Raw genomic sequence first — 24,371 nt, 5'->3', positions numbered from 1 at the left:
TCTAATAATTTTATTTAATTTGAACAAATCTCCTATAAAAAAAATACACATGAGCTCTCCACAACAGAAAAATAATGTCCCAAGGACATTTATTAATATTATATATTTATCTAAGTGGTGCACATTTTTTATTTATTCAAAGGAAAGAGTAAACAAAAAAATTGTGAAAAGAACAGTCAGATCCTTATCTCAATAAATTTAGAATAACTAACCTACACGACTCAATCAACAAAATTCACCACTATTTACATGTTTCATTGCACAAATCATCTTTTTTTACACCACATTATACAATCATGTTAAATGAGTCTTTTTCATGGGCGAATATATATTTTGTAATAAAAAAACATGTTTGTGTAAGAAAAAGACTGATATATCAGTTAAATTTAACACAATTATATACGCGAACCAGTAGGTTAAAATTATTTTAATTTTAACTAATAATTTCATGTTTAAATCTAAGTATAAAATTGAATTAAATTCGGTATAAAAAAAGGAAAAAAGAAAAAGCTTTTACTATTGTTCATGATATTCTTGAACAGTACAGTATCACCTTTTTCTGGAAAATAAAACTATGTTTAAATGGAATACTTTTACAAATTCCAACACATTTTCAAATTTCAAAGAAGAAAGAAAAGTACTTTTAATCTCTAAGAATTGGGATTATAATATGAATTAGAAAGTAGAAGTAGTAGGAGATGAGGGTATATAGTTGCAATTGAGAGCCTACCCCTGGTAAGTGTAATAATTGCATTATTCGTATTTCAGTTATTTTGTTTTTTGTGTAAGAAGGGTCCTTGGTAGGTTTTGAAGGACAGGAGAATGGGCAAAAGAGTGGGACTGGGGTGCAACAGAAGTTAGTGTAGTGTCCGTCGCATTCAATCATAGCCATAGGAGTATCTAGCAATGCAATGCCTATTCTTTCTTTCCAGAAATGAAACAAATTTATATGCACACACCTAATCCTATTTAATTCCATCAATATTGTTAGCAACCCATCTTCATAAGAAACCTTACGCAACGCAATCTCTTCCCATATACGGTGACCGTGACACCAAAAAAGGCTTATAATAACTATGATATAACAATAACAATAAAATTACATTATTTGCATCAATGAACAAACTTAACTACCTTAACAAAATTACCAGACTCCCACAAAACCCACAAGAACAAAGCCCAAAGCAAAGGTTAAAAGAAGAGAAGAAGAAATATCTGGTCCTGACGAGATGATCAATGATCAAGCGCATTAGGTCCAGTACAGTAATTGAGAACGTGGCTCCACACCCACTGAACAAGGAACCTCCGTCTGATCCCATTCATGTTATACGTGGCGCCATCTCGAGCGTCCAAAACCTGACCGGTGTAGGATCCACCGCCGCCAGTGCCGTAAATCCCCTCACACAGATCGGCAATCTCGACGGGGAAAGAAGGGTCCTGACCCGCATACCAAGCATTGGCCAAAGGGTTTGTGGCCAGCTCAGCCATCTCGTGTCCAATCACACTAATCATGCCGTCGACCCCAACGTCGCCGTTCGGGGACTTAAACGGTTTCCGGTTAGGGATATACGCGGGCACCGCAAAGGGATAAGCACACTGACCGGGGCAGAACTTAGCGGAGTTACCCACCCAAGCGTACGGAAGAGTATACCCAACCAACGAGGGAAACGTGAAGTAGTGGAACCCACACACCGACGTGCAGAAATCCTGAACGTACACGTCATCGGCCGTGAGCAAGAGGTACAACCCACTCCTAGGGTTGATCGGCAACGGCCTCGTTTTGGCTGTGATGGCGCTCTTTATCACAGTCTGTATGGATAAGCGGGTCAGGGATTTCCCGTGGGAATAGAACCGGTCGTTCTTCTCCTCGCCGAGTCGAACCGATTTTGAAATGTTGGCCCCGGTTTGGTCCGTGTAGAGCTGTACGGTGCGCCACCACCCGGCCACGGAGGGGTGCGCCGAGTTCGCCGCGGATATTGAGTTTATGAACTCGCGGATGATCTTCTTCTGGTTCCGCTCCCACTTGCCGTACCAGATGGTGTGGACAGTGATGTTGGTCGTGAGGACCGGTCCCATGTGGTACCTCAGCTTCACGAACTCCGAGGACCCCTCGTATTTCTTGGAGTCCCCGAAGGCGTAATCGGTGGTGTTCATATTGTTTTTCTGGGGCCACGGCCGCCATGCCGAGACCGAGACCGGGCCCACCACCGTGAGGAGGAAGAAAAGGAAGGAGAGAAGAGCCGTACACGGAGGCGATGGGGCGGAGAGGGCCTGGCACATTTTGTGAGTGGATGAGGGAGAAGTAGCTGGGGTTAGCGAGCCGAGAGCTCCCAAGTACAAAACGTCATGTTTCAGTGGGTGAAGCTTCTTTATACACCCCCAACAAAATAAACTTTTTATTTAAAGAAAAAACAACAGTGAAATGTGAAATGTGAATGTGATTAACTTGAGCGGCGAAATTACCAAGGTTAGTATTAATTTAAAAATGTGATAATTTGGAGAAAAGAGGAAAAATAGTTTGGTTTGTATTTTTGGTGACATTGATTTGCGGATAATGGAGGACAGTGAGATTCTTAAAGTGAAGGAGGAGGGGTGTGGGGCCCAAGGAAGTGGTTGTCCTCATCTGATCCTTTGCGCGGGAAAATGAAGGGAATGGGGACCGCAAATGAAACAAGTGTGGTCCGAACCCACCTATTGCCCGTTGCCCTGTTCATCAACTTAACCCACCCCTTCTTATGCCCATCAGACCAAAACCAGGTCATGTTACCCTCCGACGCAACGCTGTTGGAGGGGAATGTCAGTTCTGTACCCTTCACATCAGCTTCTGCTACTTTCTTTACATGATCTGTTCCAAATATTGGACGCCTTCCAACATTAACTGAATACCTGCAGCCTTTAAGCACACCTTCTAGCCGATGCTTTGTCTCTTGCTCTGTTTTTAATGCCCGCGACCATAGCCCTAGAATCAGTTAGTATGGTGAGGGTTGATAAATCTGCAAATAGGATTCGTTTTCAAGCTTGTTAGGGATGAAACGATAACCTGAATTGCTGTCCCAGAAGAAAAAAAAAAAGGATCCAATTTGTGTCGTTACTTAATATATTTTATTTGTTAGATGTGAATAATAGCAATGTTTTGCTTTGAGTGGGAAATTTCAGAATTCAGAGTTTTATCAATGAAGTAGATAAGAAGCACCTTATATCCAAATACTCCTTCAACATAGACAAACCCAAACTAAATAGTGGACAATAGCAAAAAAAATACTCCTTCAGCGTAGACCTCTAATGGTTCAGTCACACTTGATATGCTTTGACAATCTTGAGGAAGACAAATGAATTGAGTTCAGATCTAACTTTGAATTTGATTGTGATGATAATCGCTTAACAGGGGTGACAGATTGTGCATTATAAGGATCCAATTCAGCAGTTGCAAAGAAGCATTGCTGAGAAGTTTTGAGAAAAAATATATTCAGTGTAGAGATATTTAACAGATTTATAAAATTAAAAATAATACTCAAAATTAATTTTTATGATTAGGATTCTGCTTACGCTACCATCCATATAATAATTTTTTCGGACAGATAAGCATGATATTTCTTTCCTAGCCTTTGAAATCACCTAGACATATCAAGTATAATCATAAAGATTAAATTATTAAAACATAAAAATTACCTCAGAAAAAAACACACGTACATCTTAACTAATTAAAGATAAGGCTTTACCTCAGCTGCAAGAAGTTTTTTCAAGATTGAATTTATAACATCTTCATCCTAAGATATCTGAGATACAGAAAAACGGGTGTTACTTGGTATAGCCTTAAACCTGAAAGCCAACTTCTTACCCAACATCCTGTCTATAGCATTAGGATAATCTTTGGGATCAAACTTGCCTGCCTATCAAATAACAAAAATTGAAAATAAAATTATTTTACATTCAAAAACCCATAAAAAATTAAACAATTGTAAATTGTGGGATGGCTTGGTATACCAATAACAACAATCTAATATTTAATTTTTTTAAAATTGATTCGTATTTCATGATGGAATACTAAAATATAAACTTTTGTAGGACTATGGAGAGTTAAAGCTAATAGCATATGAAAGCAAATAGAATAGGGTACAGGAAGCAAACATGGAGGTGTAGGAAGCAAAGCTCAGTAGTCCAGAGCAACTGGGCCTTAGAGTAAATATATTTTGGGTGAGCCATTTGGGAGTTAGTATTGGCACTATCAACATGGGTGGATTTTTAAATAATTCCAAAACCACCCTTTTTACATAAATATGATTTCATTATAAACTATCCAATAGAATCATGTTTCCATTGTATGCATGGGAGGGTTAAAAAAATTAAACAACAAAAATACCATCTTTTGTTTGTTGACTGAAGGGGTAAAAAAATATAAAATAAAGAAAACATGATTCCATTATCCAGTGCACAACAAAATCATGTTTGTGTTATTTTATTTTATTTTATTTCCCCCTCCTTCTATAAACAATCATATCACAATTTTGTTGTACAATGTTCAACAGAATCATATTTTCCTGGTTTGGTTTTTTCACCACACCATCAAGCAATGACAACCACAAACATGAAAATGTAAACGAACAAAAAAGCAACTTGTGAGAAATATTTGAACAAGTAAAAATTTCCCAATACAAACATAGATGGATAGTTAAAAAAAAACTTAAGAGAGAGAGGAAGGGAAGCAATTTGACGATATTAAGGGGCAGGATGCGTGCGACATGGCGCTACTAGATCTCGATGGGGTGATTGACACGAATGATGGGGGTGGCTGATGCAACACAAATTTGTGCTCGAAACCACTCTGTGGCGGTGTTGACCGTTGTCATCGCGTGGGGATTTAGGTTTGAAAACCCTTCCATGATCTCTCTTTGCCTTTCCAAGATTAAATCTAGAAAACACGAGACAACAACGAATGCAAAAGGAGGTGATGACAACAAAGACGACCTTAATGGACAGTGAAGTTGTTTGGGGGGTGAGAAAATGGTAATGGAGAGTTGGGGTCGAACGAATAGAGAGGAAGAAGAGGTGGTGTGGGGAAATGGTGCTAAGGGTAAGTAAGTATTTTCAAACGTTTTAGTAGTGCCAATATCAATTCCCATCAAGTAGTTGCACGCAAGCTTCCATATAGGTTGTCACCTAATGTTATGGATTCGCATTGCTCTTTAATTATTGTTCCATAGGTCTTCCCGTTCAATGTTACGCTATTGTCTCACTTTATTTTCTCTATTTCCTGTCTCCCCTTCTATTTTTTTTTTCTTTTATTTCTTCATTGTCAAACACATTCAAAACTTTTATTACATGAGTAGTGTGAGTTTTTTTTGCTATGTTATAGATATAAATTATCAATGGTATTTAATTTATAAATGTATAAAAAGTACGACAATTAAATTATATCGTATAATTTAATATAAATCGATATACTAATTTTATAATTTAATGTCAAATTAATAATAAAAAATTATAAAATAATATCAAATTAATAATTAATATAACTTAATGATAGAATAAACTCATAAAACTTAATAATAAGACATAATTGTCAAATTTTTTATATATTTATGAACTAAATAATATTTTTTATTTTTTAAAGATTTAATTATCGTCACTTTACATTAATAAAAAAGTAATTATTTATCTTATTTTATCAAACAAACAGTAAAATTTAATATTTCTATTATATCTCCCTAACAATATAATTTGAAACTAATAATCTTAAACCACTAACAATTATTTTTTTTATTGAATATAATAAAAATCTGAAATCCATCTTTAAGATTATAATTTCAAAATCAAACAATCTAATAAAGAATATATTCTAGAAGAAAATAAACCCTGGTCATTTATAGAGTAGTAGTAGCAGCCATCTAATCTTTAATTAATTGTCAAAGAATACAAGAGTTGCAATTATCAATCGTCATTTTCAAAGAATATTTTTTTCTTTCTTTCCTGGTTCAACAAATATAAAAAATTTTAAGTTCAAGATAATATGGTGACTACTGACTTTTATGGCCTGATTCCAGAATGAACTGAATCAACACTGAAAATTTCCGAGGTCACTTTAATTGCCCATCTTAACAATCTACAGTCATGGCAAATATGTTGAGGATTTATTTTATTTTTTAAAAAAAGTTTTAAGTGAAGGCGATCAACTGCTGATGAATATACAAAATGAATAATGATTCTATAAATATTTTTGAGGATACAAAGTTTCAGAAGTCCCAAATTTGCGAAGGCTAACGATAATACTTGAATCCTAAAACAACAGTCTCTTGTGAACCCTCGTGACATGGTAGATCAGCAGCCTTCATCTAACGCATCTAAGGGAAGAACGGTAACAAAACAAGCTCAGTTAAATTAAGTTCTCTATTACCTCTCAGGTTATACAGCAAAATCACCTATTTATATGATAAGTAGAATAGCAAAAATTAACCCAGATAGACATGGAGACAATATTGGACTAGTCTTCAAACTTTATTTTCTCTGAAAGTTACCCACCTGCAACAACAATTACATACGTAACTTGAGAGCAAAACTGTTATGAATCAGCCCAAGGTGGAGCAACTCACCGCAAAACAAGCCAACACAAAAGAATTAAGAACAGACAAAGAGCAGACAGACACTAATCTCGGGACTAAAAGAAAAACATGCAGATCGCATTACCTGGAGGATTTTTGTGACCAGCACAAATCCCAAATGCTGAGCTGACAGGCTCTCATTGGTCAAGAGAGATTCCTCTGTCGACCAGGATTCTTGCTCCACTGCCATTCGTGCTCCTTAGGTCCTGTAGAGGAAATAGAATAACAAACTCAGCATTTCTGTGCCTGTATATATGAATCAAAATGTAAAGGAATGCAAGCAATATAATCAGAAATGCTGAGTTTGTTATTCTATTTCCTCTACAGGACCTAAGGAAAGGAGCACGAAATTGTTATGAGCAGAAATTCTACTCATAAGATCCTAGCGTTCGAGGTCTAGGTATCTCCAGAAAAGGGAGATTAAGGAGATGAATTTTCTGATTAGTTTCTGATATCCAAAACGAAACAAAAGCCATGACTGTACTCAGAAAGCACATCACCTATCTATTTTATGCCTTTCTTCTTTTCTCTGTTTGGGAATCGACAATGAGCATTCTCGATCACCAAGCTCCTTTTCTGGTCGCTTCTCCCACTCAGCTTCATTGTGCTCTTCTTCTTGGGATCTCCCCCGCCTCTCCCTCTGCCTCTGGAGACAAGATCAGTGCTTGGTAATGCTAAACTAGATGAAAACATATTATGATAACTGAAATGGATTATTTTAATCTTATATGCCGTCTCTTCGAAGGGATGAAAATGGTTGGTTATTTGCTCTGTTTGAAGACAATAATAGACGATCAATTAGGCTCATGACTAATCATCTTATCTAACATTGATATAGTTTAGATAAGCATATTTGAAATAGGATTGGCAGATTGTTGAGGTAAAGTATGCTAGTTTCATTGAATGGGGACAAGAATCATGTCGATTAAATTTTCTTTTGATTTTTCTACTGTCTGGTTTAGGCCATTCTTTTAGTTCACTTGATGCGAGTACTTTTTTGCTGCATGGTGAGTTGGATTCATATGCATCACTCTTGTTTTCACATGTTTGGGCTGAAGGGCTTGTTCCATTTTATTTTAATTTATTTTCACATGTTGTTTCTTGTGAATTTATTGAAGTCATAAGATCAACATTATGCGTCACTCATGTTTTGCTAAAGGCCCCGTTCCGTTCCGTTCTGTTTTATTTTGCTTTACTTCTCATGTAATCTTCAAATTTATGTTTTATATGTTTTTTTTTTATGAACTTATTATAATCATATGATTAGTACGGGGATGTTATAATATTAATATTAGATTTAGTATAAATTGAATGTTAATCTTCCTCACACTCTCTGGGAGGGAAATTAAAGCAAGCTGTTGCAGATTTTCTCGCCAAACTGGAAGCTAAAGAGGATTGTGAATCGTGATGTGAAGATTTAGGAAGTGCCTCACAAATCACAATGGCGTCTATCATACTATTATGGCCGATGCAATAAGCGCTCAGTTTATTCGTTTGTAGTCTGTCTCTTCTCTTTTTATTGTCGGACGCTGCCAAAAAAAAATTGTAGGAACTGGTTATTCATAGATAAAATTAGAAATAGAAAATCTTTATCGCTGTGCTGTGTAATATTGTGTTCTTAAATAATAATATTTCTTCAGATGTTTGTTGGTCTTTTTTTTGACATGGAATAAAACAAGACATGTTGAGTGCTTGTTAACATTAGTAACTCAGAAAAACATTCTATTTTTTTTTGTAGTCTTGAGTTTCTATATTGTACATTCTTGATGAAATAAAAGCAACATAATCTCCTAGATGATTACTAAAGAAAAAGAAATTGCGGGCCATTTTAGAAACCGAAATGGGCGATGCAGCTACGAAAACAACCGAGGTAGGTTACAGTGACAAGCAAGACACAGGAGGTGAAGTAGAAGCAGCAACTCCATGAGCATTGTTGCAGGATGCAAGAACGTTTGATCCTGATGAAGTTGAGGTTATGTTGACTAGATCCATGAAGATATCAGTGCACCCTGCACCCGCGCCACAATTCAAAATAATGGCTGTCTCACTATTACAAGTTCCATTGACATAACGATACGTCACGCCACTTATTTGAACTTCAGATGTCTGTATGATCATATTCCAAAAACACAATAAAACTTTGTTATAGATATCTCTCTATACAAAATTAAGTAGGGATACTGCTATGCTAATGACGCAACCAAGTGTAACCTGTTTTTTGTCTTCATTCTGTACATTTTCATAATCCTGGTCAATAATTATAGGATTTTTGGTATTTGTAAGTACGATATGCTCGAACTTGATATTTCTTGCATACCCGCATCCACCCTGTAGGAAGGGAAAATGGAATTAATTCCTTAACTAACTGTGTATTTACAGAAAACAATATCTTATCTTTAATCAATATATATTTGTACGTACCGGCCATGTCTTTATCCTCATTCCATTATCTGCTCCCTTGAAGTTGCAGTTGCTTACATGAACATGCTCCACTGTTTGACAAGTTCCTTTTTTCCCAAGGCTTCCAACACTGAACACATGGCCAAAAGGAAGAGAGATGAGACAGATTTCCATTGATTGAATCAAATTTCCATGATGAAAATGTATTTGTACCTTATACCGTGGCCGGGTCCACAAGTTATACCAGTAATGTTAACATATGACGTGCCACTGTTCATGGCGATGCAGTCATCTCCTATTAAAATGAAATTAAGCTTTAAATTAGTATATGAACTGGCATATATTTTCATTACTATATATGGCCTTGAATGTCGAGAATGTTTTCAATGCCTCTTACCCGTTGCAATGGTTGAGCGCTGAATTAGAATGTAGCTTGATTGAGAAACGTCAATTCCATCAGTGTTTGGGCTATCTTGAGGTGCAGTGATAGTGACATTGAATATGTGTGTGTGATTAGAATTATTTATAGATATATGGTTTCTTGCACTATTGAGATGACGAGTCCCAGTTAGCTGGAGGTTGTTGCAGTTGTGAATAGACAGGGCCTGCATAACATAAATAAATGATTTATGCAGAAAAATTTCAACTCCATTACACCACAAAAATTGAGTACATGTATATCTTACAGTTGGTCTTGAGCAGCTTTTCACCTGCAAATAAAACAACATTAATAAAGTAAAAAAAACTCCAAGGATGCTTCTTGTATCCCAATTTTGAATATGAATGTAAGAAATACAATAAAAAGTAAAACTCACTTTACAAGAATTCCACCAGACAGAACCACTGCCGTCGATTTGTCCACCTCCATCGATTATAAGGCCATCGACGTTAGAAAAATCAATCCACTTGCTAGAGTCCTGACCCTTCCATGCTTCAGTGCTCTTTGGTGCAACAACATCTCCTTCAAGCTTTTATACACATTAAATCAAAGATTCATATCTAAGAAAATGAAATAATCCAACAATGACTCTAGTGGAATTGCATGAGGATAATACTTTTTTGTGTGACTCTCTTAATCTTATATGTGGGCACACAGTTTTACCTGAAAATGAACCGAAGAGAAACTGCAGGGACCACTGAATTGAAGAGGTTTCAACATGAATGTTTTCCCGGGAGGCACCTTGAGGGTTGCAGCACCATTTTTCATTGCACAAACCATACTCCAAGCTTTTAGAAAAGCCTTGTATTATAGTAACAAGCAAAATTTGATGATGGATACGATAAACTAGTGCACTTTGCCAAAAAAGTAATTATTCAATTTTAAACAAAAAAGTCTAACAAAATGATTTACTTGAGAATCATCTGTGAGGCCATCTCCGATAGCTCCATAATCCATCACATTGAAAGTGTTCAGGTTTATAGCAGCTTCGCGTAGTCTGCTACAAGAACAATGCGAAACCAAGTATAATAGGAAGAAAATGGCAATCAGAACTTCCATGACTGTAATACTTTTTTCAGAAACAACAGTAGAGGATGTGGAAAACAAATTTTCCAAGTGTGATGTGATGATATATCCAAGTGAGAAAGAGTGTGTTCCTGAATAGAGCTAGATGGATATATGTAGGTGTGTCCATCTGAACTTGTCATTTATGAGATGAGAGAATTCTTCTTAATACAAATTAATTGAAAGGAGTTTGTTTCATAATACTTAATAAGTTTCTTTTCTGGGTACAAATTAACTGGATTGATGATATAAAATGTATTAAACAAATTATTAATTGGAATGAGTTTGTTTGATAGTAAGTTTCTGGGTACAAATGAATGGTATTGATGATATATCAAACGTTTAAACAAAATAAATTCAAGAAGAAAGAGAAAAAAAAAAAGAGTTGACAAATTCAATAGAGATGACATGAGCTAGCATTCAATATTTCATTAAATCTCAATATGTTTCATGACTTTGAACCCCCAGCCTAAAACCAGGGGTGTGCTTGTAGCGACAAATTTTTACACTTGAATAACAATTTAAATTTATAAAAATTTTAAAGCAAATATGTAAAATGATAAAGATTTCTTAAAAAAATTATCACATTTTAATGATTCCAATGCAGCAAATACAATGATTTTTCCTTTTCAATCTGCATGGTAGAATTAGTATTTCATGCAGGGCAAAAGCTGCCTCACATGACCCCTTTCCCCTCAAATCCTACCTTTGAAATACTCTATTCTAAGCATCAACTTTCCTGCCAATTTTAAAACTAACCCTTGCTCAAGCTCATATTTCAATTGTCATTCCAATTCAAGCAAGTCATCCCAAATCTACCAATATACTTTTAAGTGTTTCTGACAAAAGAGAGAAATATCCTTATCCCAAAACTAATAGGCGTTGCTATCTTAAGATATGCAATAAGGAAGTTGATAATGGGCATGATTGTTGATTACTGCTAACTTCTATTAGTTTTGAGATGTCAGTTTGCACGTTATGGCACTGATTATTTTAAAGTTCAGTTCAGTTCGGTGAATAGGCAAAAACATTATTCAGGGAGACCTTTTTGTCTCCTTCCATGTATATCTCACCAAATTTTCACTTGCGGGATTGCTTAATTACACGAAACCATGAACTTTTCCTCCTATCTATTTATAATATAAACATAATTTCTTATGCGTGTAATATTGAGACGTTATTTTAATACATAAGTTAATAGTATTGTTTTCTTTTCACAAAATTATTTTTGCTTAGGTGCAAGTTTCAAGTTTCAAAAATGCAAAGTAAAATTACAAGTTCTGTCCTAAAAAAAACTTGTCATTTCTTATAACTCCTACCTTTCCTTAAAACTCGCGTTTTACATCTCATACAAGCATAACTCAATATAATTTCTTATAACGAATAATAAAAAACATAAGTTACGAAAGATAATAAAACTTATTAATTTTTTTCTTCTCTTTTTCTTATATAAACGAACAATAAAAGCATGAGTTGCAAAAGAAAATGATACTCAGAAATTTGATGCGCCCAAGAAGTAAATGATTCGACCCAAATTTGCTTGTACCTACCTAACCCATTACTGGGTCAACCTGATGGGCCAAACGGTGGGAACAAACTAGCATAGGGGCTTTGCTAGGTGCACCATGCATATATTGCTTGTGCATCCAACATTAAAACAAAATTATAAAAATATCCTTAAGTGTTTTTTGTTTTTACGAATTATATCTGTATAACTCATACGAATTAAGTGATCCGTATGAGTCATACGGATTACATAATCTATATGAGTTAATATGTATGACTCATACGGATAATTCATACAGACGTGATCTGTAAGTATTTTTTTTTATAAAAAAATTCAATTAGTTAATTCGTATGTTTTTTTAATTTATTAATAAATTAATTTTTTAATAGTAAATATTTTTTATTTATAAAAAATATATGAATTAAATAATTCGTATGAGTTATATCAAACTTAATTATTACAAAATTTATTATTTAAATTTACATGTGCATTAAATATATATTAGATATTTTAGTGTTATATATAACATTATTTATTTTATAATATAATTGATCTATTAGCTCAGTTGATTAACTTGAAATTTGACTCCTGCTTGAGCCATTAATTTTAAATTAATTTGTAAAACATATTTTTGAAAAAAAAATAAAAAAAAAACTTACAGATTGGGCTTATACGCTCATACGGATTGGCTAATCCATAAGGCTTACGTATTGGGCTCATACGGATCAGCTAATCCGTAAGCCTCACACGGATTAGCTAATCCGTGTGAGGCTTACGGATTAGTTGATCCGTATCCCTTTTATGGAAGGACAAAATGGGAAAATTATGAAATCAGCAATTTCGTGGGTGCATGTAGCAATGCCCCTAGCAGTATGCTTCTATTTGAGCTTCGGTAGGCTGTCTTTTCCTGCACCTTTTTGGATTTTTTTTTTTTTATCTTTTAGATTGGCCCATATGAAATGTAAAACGTTTAACCAATCCAAAATACGTAATTATTTATGCATCACCGTATTTGCTTTGATGCATACCAATTGCATTCGTAATGGCCTCCCAAGCAAATACTGTGATGCGTTAAATAATTGCCTCCAAAATATAATTTTACATTTTAAATTAATCAATCCAAAAGTAAAAAAAGTACAGGAAACAATTTTTTGGAGGAAGCAGCGGCCTTGAGCTTTTTATGCCTAAAGCCCTCTATTGCCACACCTAATATGATTGATTCAAATAAAATGTAAAAACTAATTAAATGAAATGACAACTCAATAACAAGTGTGATTCAGCATAATTGTTTTTTTTTAAAAAAAAAAAAAACTACTTATCTTAAAAGTTCATTCAAATAACTGAAGGAAACATACAATTATTTCATTAAAATAAGCTAAACAAAATGCACCAAATCCATCTTATTTTGGCTAACCAAAACTTCAAGCCAACTAAGTCGCATCTCACTAAAACCTGAACTTACTCAAAACTTTGAGTCTGGCATGGTATTTGAATTCTAAGCATTGTCCCAAATAAAATCTAGAGTTGTGAAAAAGGCAAGCATAAGACCAATCTTTAACCCATCTGCAAAATACCTCGAACAATTGGATTGCATCTAGAGTTGTTGTGTATAAGGCAAGCATAAAACCAATGTTTAACCCATCTCCCTCCCGCACAAGAGGCTGAAGCAGTGGCGTTGTTATCTGCTGTCAAATGGCTCAAAAACAGTAATTTTCTGCATAATGTTTCTATTGAGCTTGACTTTAACAACTCTTGCAGCTTCCATCAATCTGAGACTGCAGCCAGTATCAGTCAAGCGAGCTAATCATGTAGATCATTGCCTTGCAAGGGAGTCTAAGCCCACAAGTTCATGATTTGATACTAAATTGTATTCAAGTCTTGATTTTAAGTGCAATGACATGAGTTTTGTTGGGTTCAAAAAAACCATCTTCCAACACCTCTAATAGTTGCATCTATATAGCTCTAGACACCTATGCACAATATAACATTCAATCCAAAACCTCAATATATTTGTTGAACACTAAATTACAGAAATTATTTCGGCAAGATCATTTTTAATTAAGCGGTAAATTAACAAACATTTAATAGCTACCTTATTAATTATATTTAATACTCCTCTATAAACTTTTATGTTAAAAAGCAAAAATTAAAACAATATTTTACAACACAATTTTTACTAAGATATTTATCAAATTACTATGGATTATTGGGTTTACTAGTTATATTTAGAAAAATGTGCCTTTACCTATCATCGAGACCAAATACAATAGTTATTCAACAGAAAATGGCCAAAATTACAGCAACAATCCGATAACATTATGCACTGTTCTTATTATGTCTTTTATTCAAAAGTACAATTAGTCACACTAGCTGTTCTTCCTGAGTATAAGATTTGCGATATAACAAACACATAGTCTCGATCTGAAGCTAAAAATATTTGACACGAAAGATTCATGACATTTGTCATGGTATTCTTCAAAGTCGACAAACACAAAACAAAAGATAATCGATCAAATCAATACCCCTTCCACAATAATCAACTTCAAAAATTGAAAAGGCAAAAGGAAATGCATTAACCCTGGTGTATTTGACTCAACATATTCCTAGCCAAGGGGCTAAATTACAAAATCAAGCATCTGCAATAGTCACCTCAACCTCGACACCAGGTTCAATTGTGATCGAGGTTATCTGCTTAACCACATCAGGGGAACTGTAGAGGTCAATGACTCTTTTGTGTACACGCAGCTCAAATCTGTCCCATGTGTTGGTGCCTGGGAAAAAAGCAGTAGTGAAAAATAATATCCAAAACAAAATACACCAAGACAGCAAACAGATAGGGACAATGAGAAAACCTAAGAATAAAACAACATTGCTCTTATTACATTCCATGCTTTTTGACAACCTTGATGACATTTCTAAAACCACCCACAAGAGGCAGCGCCAAAGTTGAAACATAAAATTCAATATGGAGGGAATACAGGTAAATACAAAATAAGATCATAAAGCTACAATTGTGATTAGAATGTAGGAAGCAAGAAGCCCATACAAATGAAGTTCATAAATACCAATTTAAACAAAAATTACCTTCACCACAGGGGGATTTTCTGGTGGTGATGTTAAGAACTTTAGTTGGCATCCTAACAGGTCCCTTCACCCTGAGATGCTTGTCCTTGGCACCACGAACCAGGTCAGCACAAACAGAAGAGTAGGATTTGAGTATTGAATGACGGAAAGATACCCTTCTCGAGATTCTTGACGTTCTTAGAGGAAAGGGTGATTCTAATCTTATGGATTTGCTCCTGTGACTCCTCCAAGCCGGGCTTAGTGGGTTTCATTGCAGCATAAGCCATGTCTCGTCTCCTTTACAAACAAAATTAAGAATGCAAACTGAATCAAAAGGAACATAGAATTTGACAAAGTACGAGGAATCATGATGATATTGATAGAGACAGATACATTTGAGTTTGAGTATCGGAAGCAGAATGCAGCTCTCAAGTTGGGGGACGGCGGAAGCTATGGGCCGGGTCATCCACATGTCCCTTGCTTACGATAAATGAAAAGCACTTTCTAAGAAAATTAATAAATTTAAGGCTTAAATAATAATAATAATAATAATGCATAATATTTTTTTGATAATAGAGTAATAGATATAAAAGATATGAGATATTTAAAAAATAAAAAGCAAGACACAATGACAATGACATGTATTTCCCGTAATAATTCCATTTATCCACTTTTATTTTTTAATTGATTTGGATTTAGTGAAGGTTGATGAGGACGGTGTGCACTCCACTAAAAATACCATGTATTCCAAATATCCGATTAAATATTTGTTTCTGGTCTGCAACCTAAAATTCTATGTGAGTGAATTGGGAGGATGCTGTGTCTGGGTCGATTCGGCGGGGTCTCTCACTACCCAATCAAATCCGGTTGGAGTCGGAGGGACTACACCAATAACAGGCCCAGATGGTGTTTGATGGCCGCCCAGGAATCCGACTCTTCTTTTGCACCCTCTCTTGACTCCGACAAAACCGCCTCTGCTGGGTCCCTTTTCTATTCTCTCTCTCTCTCTCTCTCTTTTTTCCTTTCTTCATTCTTCCATTCTATTCTATCCGCAGATTCTGCATCATTGAAGGCCCAGAAACGGTACAGGATTTTGCCAAGATGGAACTTCAAGAAATTCAGGACAACATTCGAAGTCGGAGGAACAAAATCTTCTTACACATGGAAGAGGTCTCACCTTCCTATGACATCTTATATACTGCTGCTGTTTCTCCGAGAAAGGGTTCTTCAGTTGGATATTTCATTACTTTTATTTTTGTATAGCACTATATCAGATATTGAGGTGGTCTTGTTGGCTATGGTTCTATTTCCCTCTATCAAAATTATGTTGATCTACTATTTTTTCTTCACTGACTTTCCAAATTTAGTACAAAACCTGTTCAAAATTCAAATTGCCATTCATGCATCTTACTCTCTGGGAAGTCCTTTTCTCAAACAACATCCTCTTATTTTGTAGGTTCGTAGGCTTAGGATACAGCAAAGAATTAAAAGTGCCGAACTTGGAATTTTAAACGAAGAGCAAGAGAATGAACTCCCTAACTTCCCATCATTCATTCCTTTCTTGCCTCCTTTGGTAAGTCTCTTGGAGTTAGACTTAATCACAGCGATTCTGTCATTGTTTTTTATGAGCATGAAGAATTTACTTTTCATAGCAAGGCTTTGGTTAAATGGTAATTAATTTATTATTTGCAGACTTCAGCAAATCTCAAGCAATATTATGCAACCTGTTTTTCTCTTATTGCCGGGATAATTCTTTTTGGTGGTCTCCTTGCACCTAGTGTAAGATTTCTTCTGCACCTAGTTCTCTGTTTTGATGATTGAATACGCTATCAAATATGAAATTAGCAAGGATTTTTTGTTGGTTGTTACCTTTGCAATTTTCTATGGATTAATTAACTTGGAAAGAATTGACTACGATTGCTTTTATTTTTATAATAAAACATCATCCTCAATGTGAACCTAACTTATTGTACTGGTGCAAGAAATGTTCCGTTGCATATTCTACTCCATTATTGATATATACACAGACGAAAGGCATACTTGATATTAAAAAGAACTGAATTTTGATGTATACATTTCCTATTTTTGTCTGGGTTAAATGCTTATGCATTGACAATATAAAATAGTTTTACACTATCATCAAATCATAAAATATTGTTTGAATTACTTTAAGATAATTATTTTAACAGTTAACAACCTTATTCATATATCGTGGGTTGTGATTAGATGACTATGTAAAACATTTTACATTGTCAGTGCATAACCTTTTTTTCTCTTTTTATCTATATCTTTTGTGGAGATTTTAGTAAAACATGAAGTCAATTAGTTTATCAACTTTCAGTCTTTTCATTTTATTTTTTTTTAAAATTTCTCAGTTGGAGCTTAAGCTTGGACTAGGGGGCACATCTTATGCAGATTTTATTGAAAGTTTACATCTTCCTATGCAACTGAGGTAGCATCTTTTCCTGATCTGCTGTTTCCTTTTATACTTCTCAGAAGGAGCATTGAAAAGTAGTGCAATATTCCCAGAATCTGATAGTATTGAAGTTTTATGAATAGAGTTGCATGTTACTTTGTCTGTATATGAATATTTGATTAGTGTTAGTTCACTGCTGCTAAAATGAATCTCAGTGCATTCCATTTATTCTTTCCTATCATGACTCAATTCTGTTGGATATTCTAGTCAGGTTGATCCCATAGTGGCATCATTCTCTGGAGGAGCAGTTGGAGTAATCTCGGCATTAATGGTGGTTGAGATAAACAATGTAAAACAGCAGGAGCAGAAAAGATGCAAATACTGTCTTGGTACTGGTAAGATTTCAAAACCTCTTCTGTTATCTGCATTTTTGGAGTCAAACGTCTTAATGGTGGAACTGAAGGATTTTGTCATGCTTCTTGGTATTATCCTTTCCTCTTCTTACTGCACATCATGGACCATTTCTACTTTCTAGTTGCAAAGGAAGACGGGGTGAACTATTGCAATTAGAAAGGGGAAATCTAAATCACGAAATAAAATGAAGCTTGGATGTGTTTCTGTATCATTCCAGACCATATTCACAATAATAATCATTCTTTCTTCGCAGTATCAGAGAATTCTTCTGATACTGTCTGACTCTGATCCCTTGTCCATGATGTTAAGTGTCAAAATGGGACACCTCTACTTTCTTTAATAACATAATTGCAGAGAATTATTGTAGCATAAAATGCATAGCTTATGTCCTTGTGAAACGCAATGCAGAGAGGCCTGGAACTATTTATTGCTTCTCACTCAGCTTTCATAGTTTGGGTTGCATTTTTTCAGCCAATTGGAGATTTTAATCATATATCTCTCGAAGCTAACTGCAAGAAAGTTGACTAATGTATTATGCTTTTGCTGTCAGGATATCTTGCATGTGCTCGCTGTTCAAGCACAGGAGCACTTGTTCTGATTGAACCAGTATCCACAGTCAAAGGTGGAGATAAGCCTCTTTCACCACCAAAAACTGAGAGATGTTCAAATTGCTCTGGATCTGGCAAGGTCGGTTATTAGAAGTATTGACTTCATTGTCTGTTACCTTTACACTAATTATATTAAAGAACAGCCATAATCTACATGACTAAAGCTCAATGTCATTCATTTAAAAAAACATTGAAATTGTTAACTGTAATAAGTGCAAAATATTACGTTAGGATGCCTTTTGCAACAGTAAACATATGTTTAGCTATTTTTCAAGATGTTTGGTTTTATGTATGTATTCTGTCTTAAAACAGGATTTTAGCTTTAAAATCAATTTTAAGTTTTGAGAGTTAAAATTCCATACCAAGTTTTACTATAAACTTTTAATTTTACAAAAATAAACCACTTCACTTGAAATTCACTTTTAACCAAAATCAATTTTAAAAGTCGAATTCATTGGAAATCAAGTTTGCAACTGCCCACGTAAACACAGATAAATTGGTACAAGTTGTTACTTGCTAGGTCCACAGCACCACAGTGGTTGTTGAGTGTTTTTTCTTCTATCATGCTCAACTCTGAATCTCTGATTGCAGGTTATGTGTCCAACATGTCTTTGCACTGGAATGGCCATGGCAAGCGAACATGATCCACGAATTGATCCATTTGATTAGAGGTTCAGTAATTATAGTTATCCCGAGCAGTTATAAGAAAAATCTGGTATTTTTTGTTGAAGTGGTTTTTATTTCCGAGCAGGTTCAATAATTTGGAAGTGGTATTCGTTTCCGTGGCGGAGAAATGGATTTTCTGTAAATATGTATAAACACTTACATGAAAAAGAAAATTGTTAAAAATATATAGACAGTTTCCCTTTATTTTTGAGGATTGAAAGTGGTGCAGATATAAAGTTCACCAAGTGGTTGGAGAAGGGAGAAGGAATTTTGGGTTCGAATCTCTCGTGACATTTCTAACTAAACTAACATTTTACGCTGGAAAAAGTGTTTACTTTTTGAAAATGATTATAGAACATTTTTCTAGCAAAAGGAACACAAGCTTCACTTGTTTCCTAACAAACTTTTTATTGTAATTTAATCATTCTTCTCTATAATTTATGACTATGTTTATCAAAATTAGTTGAAAAATTAGTTGAAAAATTAACAGGAAGGAAGAAAATTAATCGGTAGTTGAAAGTTTTTAAGTTAATTTATTAAATTATAAGTATTTAGTAAAATTAGTTATTAAAATAATTGAAAAATAAAAAATAATATATATATATATATATATTTATATGATGTTATATATACATTTTTATTTTATTTTATGAATAAAAACTTATTTTGAAGTGTTATAATTTTATTAAGGAATCTAATGCACTTAGTTGAGTATGCATGTAAGTTGTAAATTTACCCGTATCTATATTTGTGTTTTTAAAACTATATGTAGTTTATTCTCTAAAAGTAAAAAAGATAATTAAAAAATTGACTTTGTAAAACTAATTAAATATTGATGGATTAAAAGATGAAATAATTGTTTATTTTCCCATTCATCCTAGATCATGCAATGAACACTGCCGGTTGTTGAGATCAATTTAAGAATCACCGCAATTAATTATTCTTAGTTATCATTTAAATAAAACAGTTAACACAATTTTTCACATTTTGAAAAGTAATAATGGTAATATATGTATGTTGTCATTTCGTTTACTAGGTTGCACACTTTTTTTTTTTTTTGGAAGGTGGCCTCTATGGCCAGTTACAGCGCCGGTGCCGTTAAGCAGGTTACACACTTTATAATTTATATAAAGAATTCAATTAAAGTATAATAAAGTTTTTACACAATAATTTAAAAACGTGTTGTGATATCTTTTCACGAATTTGATACACAAGTAACAATTTTTATATCAAAATCATTATATATATAATATATTTTTAAAAAACTAAAGTAATTAAATAGATTTTATTAATATGAAACCAAGACAGGTACAAGAAGTACTGAAGTACCAGCATGAGTAAAAACAAAATATGCATTAGGTATACATGAACTACCTGCATCACATAACTACTTAAGAATAACACATCACTCCAAGACAACACCAGTGCTACAATTTAAACAAGCACTAGGCTGTAATATGAATTTGATATATAAATAATAATATAGTAACAAAATATTAGAAGACAGTTTAAATTTTTTTTTACAGCAATAATACTTTAATAATAAACTTTTATGTAAAGTATATTCTGACGGGTAAAAAAAATATTAATTTTGTAAACTAATTAAATATTATATTGATGGATTTTTAAAATGAAATAATTTTCTTACTGTTTCATTTACGCAAGATCATGCAAAGTAGAATGTTGGTTGTTAGTCTATTTAATTAAAGGAACTACGTACCCAATTATTATTCTGAGTTAACATGTATAGGTGAGAGAGTTGATGCGATTCTGTGATTTCATGCTATAAAAAGTAACTAGAAATACAAATAAACATATAACTGTCTTGAAAATATATTTCAATTGTTTAGCTAGAGAAGGCCAATTAGAGGATGGATAGAACTGTTGATGCCGATATTGTGATCGTGGGAGGTGGTATTTGTGGCCTTGCAACAGCCCTTGCCCTTCACAGGTTTTGTTTTACCTCTTCTCTTCTTCATTACGCATGCAAATGATCTATAGTTTTTCCTTCCTCCACATCATCTTGTTCATGGTTGTTAGAATCTTATGATTTTGCGATTCAAATCGCGCAATATAATACGATTCAGCTATTCAACAATTAATTTATATTATATATGTGATGTCTTGCATAAGCTGTGTCAGAATTAGATGAGTCATTACATATCACCTATATGAATTAGATGTTTCAGAATTTTGTTGTTTTGCCTTCTTTTTGTTTTTGTTTTTCTTTTGCAAATTCGATCCCAGATTTTTTTATTTTTTTTTGCATAAGCTTAAATTATTAAATAAAAAGATACTAAAGAAATATAATGCTATTTAAGAATTCTAGTGGTCTCTTTTTTATCATTCTTCTGAAATGGAAGATCCACATTGTCACTCGTTTATTCTACATACTCTATTTGGCTTGTTTTGTCAGTTCCTAATTTAAAATTATTGCACCGAAATTACTTAATGATATATTCCACACTACTTTTATTTCATCACTGAATCGTACGATTTATGACTCAAAATTTAGGTTAGTAACTTACGAGTTGAATCATGATGTGATGCATTTATTGTTTCTTCCATACCATATGAGATTCCATTTGCAATATTAACTTAATTACTTTCAGGAAGAGAATTAAAAGTCTGGTGTTAGAAAGATCAGAGAATTTGCGAGCCACAGGAGCAGCTATAATAGTGCAGGCAAATGGCTGGCGTGCACTTGATCAGCTTGGCATTGGCTCAACACTTAGACAAACTGCTATTCAAATAGAAGGGTAACAATGATGTAACATCTTTCGATATTTCATCCTAATACATAGAGAGAGAAGATAAAATTTAATGATATGTAGTTTTTAATTGATAAAAACAAAATGAATGATTTCAGGGGAAGATTTATATCTCTCAACGAGGCTGAGCCAATGGAATTTCCATTTGGGTGAGTTAGAGGGTACTTTTTTTTGTACAAGTAGAAATCGTGGGAATGGAACATCATATATATAGTTAACTTGATTTTGTTAATAATAATAATAAAAAAAAAACAGGGTTAATCAGGAACTTCGTTGTTTAAAGCGTACTGATCTGGTGAAAGCCATGGCCGATAATTTACCGGTGGGGACTATACGTACGAACTGTCAAGTGGTTTCCATTGAATTAGATCCTTTAACACACTCTCCACAGCTTCTGCTTAGCAACGGAAGCATCCTTCAAGCTAAGGTAATATTTGTGTGTATCTTTTCTCATGTCCACATAGCGAACATTGCTTCTTTTTTTTTTGGGTGAAAATGGTTGTCGTCAGAAAGTTAAATTGAGTTGTGAAAGCGTGAGTTGCTACACCAAATGGATTAGAATAATTACACAGGTGCATGCATGTAACATGTTTATACTTCAGGTTGTTATTGGATGTGATGGCGTGAATTCTGCCATTGCAAATATGTTTGGGTTACACCGAACGAAGCTCTTGCTTTTCTCTACATGTGTTGCACGAGGCTTCACAAATTTTCCAAATGGTCATCAATTTGCCAGTGAGTTTGTTGTGATGAGCAGAGGTCAAGTCCAACTCGGAAGAATCCCAGTGTCTGACCAGCTCGTTTATTGGTTTGTCACAAGGCCAAGGACTTCTAAAGGTTTAGTCTCTAGTAATTAAAACTCACTTCTTAATTTGATCTTATAATGTGAGAATTATTAAATGAATGAATTAAAAAGCAGATTCAACAATTTGGAAAGAGCCAGTTCTTATTAGGCAGTCATTAATAGAATCAATGAAAGGTTTCCCAGAAGGGGCTGTGGAGATGATACAAAACTGCAAGTTGAGCTTCTTGCATCTGACTGAGTTGAAGTATCGAGCACCGTGGGACTTGGTCTTGAACAAGTTCAGGAAAGGTACAGTGACAATTGCTGGTGACGCAATGCATGCCACAGGCCCATTCATTGCACAGGGTGGCTCAGCTTCCATAGAAGATGCCCTGGTTCTGGCTAGATGCCTGGCCCAAAAGAAATTTGCGGAAGGGATGAACATCGCAGACGCAGAAGAAGCATTTGATCAATATCTCAAAGAAAGGAAGATGAGAATCTTTTGGCTCTCTTTGCATTCTTTCCTTGTTGGGAAGAAGCTTGACACCAAATCATCCATAGTCAGATTCATTATCCTTGCAATCATGGCCATTCTGTTTAGAGACCCCGATTGGCATTCCCGCTATCATTGTGGACTTCTATAGGATGATTTTTCATTTCAACTAATCTTATGCACATATACTGCTACTATTATTCAATACATCAATTTATTCCATAAAATATCATTAATAAAAGCTCTGATTATGTATTCATTTTTGGATTATTTTACATCAAGATTGTAGCCGATGATTAAGGATTATTTTAAGGTACACACGTTTTGAATCATCCTTTGATTAATTTATTGGAAACGAACATGCTATTTTGTGCACCATTACGTAGCAAAGATAAAAAAATAATTACAAATTATATTTCAATAAGTCATGGACCAAATGGATTTGATGATTTCAAGTTCATGTTATCGATAACTAGTAGTATAAAGTTGCATTCAAATGTGATCTTTGTATTTATGAGTGCTTTGCTCAAGCTAACACCTAAGTATAGATTGAAATAAACTTCATGATTTTTTTTATCTAGTTTTAAAAGGTTGTTGGTTTTCTCTTCTCACTAGAGTATTTTTTTTAGGGTAAATCCTCTCATGTAGAGTATTATCCAATAAATTTATTCTTGGTGGTCCAATAACCTCGGTGTTACGATCTCTTGTAAATATAAAGAAGTCAATGAAAGCATTAATTAATAAATAATTGGTTCAAGTGGTACTGAGTTCAATTTCTTTAAATAAAATCTCGTGCTTGAGCCTTGAATTGAAAAAATATGATTCAAGAAAAATATCTCACTAAAAGTGATCTAATTAGGTTCCCCAATAGTTGATTAATTATCAATGATAAATATTCGACACTAATGTCATTGGCATTAAAAATAAAAATAAAAAAGCTAATGGTACAATCAATTTAGATTGGATTGTCCAATTATTATTGTTTTGAGCAAATTATACTCATCCCCCCAAGTTAGTGATTGTTATACTTACACCTTCTCTCTGAAATCTCATTTCTTTTGTCTCTCCTTAACCATCACTGTTATTAATGGTGTTAGTTTTTTGTGAAAATGTCCTAAGAATTCTTATCACTCTTGTGCAAGTCTGCTC

At 34.1% G+C, this 24,371-nt stretch overlaps 5 protein-coding genes and 1 long non-coding RNA gene across 7 annotated transcripts; 3 read left to right on the top strand and 3 right to left on the bottom strand.

Annotated features, from left to right (window-relative positions):
* Window positions 1–1,062: 1,062 nt before the first annotated feature.
* Window positions 1,063–2,408, bottom strand: LOC100813279 (protein EXORDIUM-like 3). The gene has a single exon (XM_003540911.5). It carries the CDS (start codon window positions 2,278–2,280, stop codon window positions 1,234–1,236), a length of 1,047 nt encoding a protein of 348 aa, XP_003540959.1. The 5' UTR covers window positions 2,281–2,408; the 3' UTR covers window positions 1,063–1,233.
* A 4,421-nt stretch (window positions 2,409–6,829) lies between these two features.
* Window positions 6,830–8,235, top strand: LOC106795221 (uncharacterized). The gene is made up of 2 exons (XR_001383696.3): window positions 6,830–7,264; window positions 7,961–8,235. It is a non-coding gene; the product is annotated as an uncharacterized lncRNA (long non-coding RNA).
* A 134-nt stretch (window positions 8,236–8,369) lies between these two features.
* LOC100805782 (probable polygalacturonase At3g15720) lies at window positions 8,370–10,234 on the bottom strand. Its single transcript, XM_003540520.5, has 8 exons — window positions 10,099–10,234; window positions 9,812–9,964; window positions 9,683–9,706; window positions 9,394–9,601; window positions 9,210–9,291; window positions 9,018–9,126; window positions 8,808–8,924; window positions 8,370–8,702 (listed from the first exon to the last, which is right to left on the bottom strand). Exons 1-8 carry the CDS (start codon window positions 10,213–10,215, stop codon window positions 8,472–8,474), a joined length of 1,041 nt encoding a protein of 346 aa, XP_003540568.2. The 5' UTR covers window positions 10,216–10,234; the 3' UTR covers window positions 8,370–8,471.
* Window positions 10,235–14,318: 4,084 nt separating this feature from the next.
* Window positions 14,319–15,570, bottom strand: LOC100813093 (40S ribosomal protein S20-2). The gene is made up of 4 exons (XM_014764364.3): window positions 15,464–15,570; window positions 15,246–15,367; window positions 15,092–15,205; window positions 14,319–14,778 (listed from the first exon to the last, which is right to left on the bottom strand). Coding segments are annotated over exons 1-4 (381 nt in total). The 5' UTR covers window positions 15,466–15,570; the 3' UTR covers window positions 14,319–14,635.
* Window positions 15,571–15,795: 225 nt separating this feature from the next.
* LOC100780118 (protein ORANGE, chloroplastic) lies at window positions 15,796–19,359 on the top strand. 2 transcript variants are annotated; one of them, XM_006591891.4, is made up of 9 exons: window positions 15,796–16,051; window positions 16,126–16,240; window positions 16,527–16,643; window positions 16,763–16,849; window positions 17,446–17,522; window positions 17,754–17,881; window positions 18,451–18,587; window positions 19,100–19,179; window positions 19,260–19,359. In XM_006591891.4, exons 1-8 carry the CDS (start codon window positions 15,885–15,887, stop codon window positions 19,175–19,177), a joined length of 906 nt encoding a protein of 301 aa, XP_006591954.1. In that variant the 5' UTR covers window positions 15,796–15,884; the 3' UTR covers window positions 19,178–19,179; window positions 19,260–19,359. The 2 variants fall into 2 exon arrangements, with proteins under 2 accessions (XP_006591954.1, XP_003540871.1); XM_003540823.5 differs by having other exon boundaries at window positions 15,797–16,051; window positions 19,100–19,359.
* Window positions 19,360–20,987: 1,628 nt separating this feature from the next.
* On the top strand, window positions 20,988–23,423 carry LOC100805243 (monooxygenase 1). Its single transcript, XM_003540519.5, has 6 exons — window positions 20,988–21,125; window positions 21,787–21,933; window positions 22,044–22,094; window positions 22,201–22,372; window positions 22,548–22,782; window positions 22,865–23,423. Exons 1-6 carry the CDS (start codon window positions 21,046–21,048, stop codon window positions 23,371–23,373), a joined length of 1,194 nt encoding a protein of 397 aa, XP_003540567.1. The 5' UTR covers window positions 20,988–21,045; the 3' UTR covers window positions 23,374–23,423.
* The last annotated feature ends 948 nt before the right edge of the window (window positions 23,424–24,371 follow it).

The sequence above is a fragment of the Glycine max genome, chromosome 12 (assembly GCF_000004515.6).
Source record: "Glycine max cultivar Williams 82 chromosome 12, Glycine_max_v4.0, whole genome shotgun sequence".
NCBI classification, from domain to species: domain Eukaryota; kingdom Viridiplantae; phylum Streptophyta; class Magnoliopsida; order Fabales; family Fabaceae; genus Glycine; species Glycine max.
Note: the sequence above shows the minus strand (reverse complement) of the source record. Positions and strands in the feature narration are given on the sequence as shown.